The sequence below is a fragment of the Rhea americana genome, unplaced genomic scaffold, assembly GCF_003343005.1.
Source record: "Rhea americana isolate MKP2758 unplaced genomic scaffold, rheAme1 scaffold_297, whole genome shotgun sequence".
NCBI lineage: Eukaryota > Metazoa > Chordata > Aves > Rheiformes > Rheidae > Rhea > Rhea americana.
In genome coordinates, this window is record NW_028186420.1 from 691,033 (window position 1) to 694,385 (window position 3,353).

At 63.9% G+C, this 3,353-nt stretch overlaps 1 protein-coding gene across 2 annotated transcripts in view; it reads left to right on the plus strand.

Moving 5' to 3' along the window:
• Positions 1–3,353, plus strand: part of MPRIP (myosin phosphatase Rho interacting protein) — a 93,983-nt gene that overhangs the window by 10,589 nt on the left and 80,041 nt on the right. For both annotated transcript variants that reach the window (XM_085309385.1, XM_085309384.1), the window contains exon 3: positions 1,500–1,565. In XM_085309385.1, coding sequence (XP_085165511.1) covers positions 1,500–1,565 — 66 coding nt within the window. The remainder of the gene's footprint in view (positions 1–1,499; positions 1,566–3,353) is intronic.

The window sequence follows — 3,353 nt, forward strand, 5'->3', positions numbered from 1 at the left end:
CTCGGACCGGGCGCTTTTATTTCTTGCTGCTGCTGCTTTTTGATGCCCCCGCGCCGGAAGGCCGAGAGCGCGCGCTGCCGGCGGGAAGGGTCTGAAGCTGGTGGGCTGTGGGCTGCGCTGCTCTGACCCGTGCTGGGAGCTTCGGGACGGCACAGGGTTTCCGCTCCGTGGGGCCGAGACGGGTCTGCGCTGCGCTCTGCGGCTCAGCACCGACGTGCCCCCGCAGCAGGGATGGGGCCGAGAGACGATTTCCCGATTGCTGGAAGCTTGCAGAGGCTTTAAAGTGCAGCCGTGCAGCGACCTGCGGATGGAGACGGGCAAACTCAGCTTCTGCCGAGCGCATCTGCCTGATAGGAGAGTCCCGGGGGGACGTGCTGCGGGWCGCCGTGCCCACGAGGGCCGGGCCGGGCTCCCTTCCCTCCGCTGCTGGCTTGCGAGGAGGACTGCCAGCCCGTCCCCGAGCTGCTTCTCTGGGGGGCTTGCTGCCGTGGCCACCGGGACACGGCTGTCTGGTGCGTGGGAGGGACACGAGTGGTCACCCACCCGCCCGCGCGGCAGAGGGGCCCTCAGAGCTGCTGGTGATGAAGATCTTCCCCCCCCCCCCSTGGACAGCAACCGGTCTGTGGGTTCAACCCAGGCGATGTGGGGCGTTACTTGGAGTTGCAGCCTAGGTGCTGAGAAGAGGCAAGAGGGCAAGGAGCCCAAAGCTGGGGCCCGCGCTGCCCGTTGGTCCTCTTAGTCTGCCGAGGTGTCCCGCGGCAGAAGGCAGCGTTTGCTCGCAGGAGCACGAGGCCGGTGGCTGTGCCTCTGTCCCCAGCCTCCAACACCTTCCTGGGGTAGGGGCACGAAGGCCGGGGATGTCGGGCTGGCTGGTCCAACGCCCCGGGGACCTGGGACTCCAGGTTCCCCTGGAGCGGGGGCTGCCTGCTAAGCTGGGACACGCAGAGATCCTCAGGGTCCTCTGCGGCTTGCTTGTCCCTGGGCACCTTGGACTTTGCCTGAAGGACCTAGAAAAGCGAGATAAGAATTGTTGCACTGAGGCTATGAATCTAGGACCTTTTTATTTCAGCCTGCTCGACCAGTTTTTGCTCTTGGCTGAAAAACAGCCTCRCACACACGCACAAAAAAGGCAGTTTTCCAGCCCAATCAGTTCTCTGATCTGGTTTGCTGTGCGGCTGCACAAACAGTAGTGCCAGCAGAGCACCGGGGCTGGGGGAGGCTGGCATCGGCAACGGGAGGCAGGATGGCGGGGGCAGTGCTGCCTCCAAAGACGCAACCACCATCCAAATCGAGCTGAGGTACCGCTAGGTACCACCGTGCCAAGCCTGTGTCACGTTGTCACCAGAAGTCCCCAAGCATGAAGGGGTTTCCGTGCCTTTTCTCCCCTGGTCTCCTCTGAGCCTTGCCCTAGCTTAGCCCGTAGCAGCTGGGTTCCTCTCCAGCTAGGGCCGGAGACGGGTGGGCGCTGCACTAACCAGCATCGCTGTCTTCTCTTCCAGAAATGGCAGCGCCGGTTCTTCATCCTCTACGAGCACGGCCTGCTGCGCTATGCCCTCGACGAGATGGTAAGTGGAGCTTGGTGGAGGCACGTGGCTGGTGGTCAGAGCCATGGGGTTTGCTGGGGCAGCGGGGGGACATGCCGCCCATGCCGCAGATGTGGGGTCACCTCTCCCATCGTGCCAGGGAGATCTTTGGAGGAGCCTGGTAGCTGTCCCGTGACACAGCACGAGGAAATGTTTGCTGGACTTGTGCAGGGTTTTACTCTTTGGGTGTGACTTAAACCAGGCCAGGCTTGGTGGGTGTGCAGAGGACCACGGGCCTTTTGGAGATGTGTGGATCCTGCCTGGCTGGACGYGGCTTGCGTTTGACAGTTGGGATCCGACCTCACAACGCTGCGATTTGCACCTCGGCATTGCTGGGGTTTGGCCTGGCCAGTATCCCTGTGATCCCTTGGAGGCTTTATGGCCAAGCCGCGGATTGCCAGCGCCGCGGGGAGAAATGCCGGTGTGGTTTTGGAGTTGAGCAGGAGTGGGAGCGCGTTGCCTGTAGACCCAGCGCCGGTGGGAGGGCATCGGAGGGGTTGCGTGGTTTGGCATCCTGCCCCCAAAGTCTCCAGCCCTCCTTTCCCTGCTGTTCCTCGGTGCCAGTTAGGATCTGGGAGAGGCAAATATCTTGGCTGTTTCCGAGAACTAGGCGCTCCTGYGGCAGTGCCCGCCAAAAGTAGGTCAGCTGGAACGCCTTCCCGCTGCTCGCCCTTCCCCGGGAGCGGGATTCCCGCTGTCTGCACTGCTCCGGGGAGCCTTCCTCTTACGAAAGAGGAGGAGGAGAAGGAAGGAGGGGAAGGGGAGCGCTCCCATCTGCCACGGGGTGCAGGGGGTGGGGTTTAGCATCCCACGCGTGGGTGCCCGCGTGTGCCCGGCCGGGGCGGCCTGCGAGGACGGGCACGGCGGGGACGGGCGCGTCGCGGAGGGGAGGGGATGCTCCCCGGGAGAGGCGGGGAAGGGATCCGGTCGGGCTCGAAGCCTGGCTGAGCCCCGCGCCCTCGGGCTGGCGTCGGAGCGGAGGCCGAGCTCTGCCAACGGCATCTCCGCTCCCCGCAGCGAGTCCAGCGCCCCTTCGCCTCCTGCCAAGACCCCTAGAAGCAGGGAGGGGAGGACGGTGCCGATGAATTTGCCTTTGCGCGTGGAAGCAGAGCGAACGTGTCTCAAGTTTCGGGCCTTTTTGGTTTGTTTGTATTTGTTCTTGGGGTTGGTCCAAGTCCCCTAAATAATTTAAACATCTCAGGAGCTGTGGAGACTTTCAGGACGTTTTTGGTATCTCTGCGACCCGGCTTCTCGCTGGGGGGTGTTACGTGKGCTGCAGCGGCAGGAAAGCAGGGTGCTTTCGGCTAGCATATGGAAATACCCCGAGCCAAGGAGGGTGGCAGAGGAGAGGCCAGCGGATGCGTTGCACTCCGGGCTGGGTGACCTGTGCCAGCTGCCGTGCGCCCGGGCAGGAGCAGGCGATGGGTGCCCCGGCCCTGCACTCTGCTCCCCGGAGCTCCCGGCCCCGCGTGCCGCCGGGAATGTGAGCGCACAGGGGTCAAACCCCGGTTCTCTGGGCACCTCCTGGGCTGGCAGGGCTTTACAGGGAGAAGGTGGAAAAACAAACAGAAAGTGAGTAAGAGGAGAGCATGTGAACGTGGGGACCATCGGCTGGCGTCCAGGGGAGCGCGAGATGCTGTGGTGCCGGCTCGCTGCCGAGCCGCCCCCCCCTTCCAGCCCCGCTCGGGTGCTGCAGCAGCCCCGCAGGTCCCGCTCTGCCGCCGGATTTCAGCCTTTAAGGATTGCAACCGGTAACGTGCCTTGCCGGCA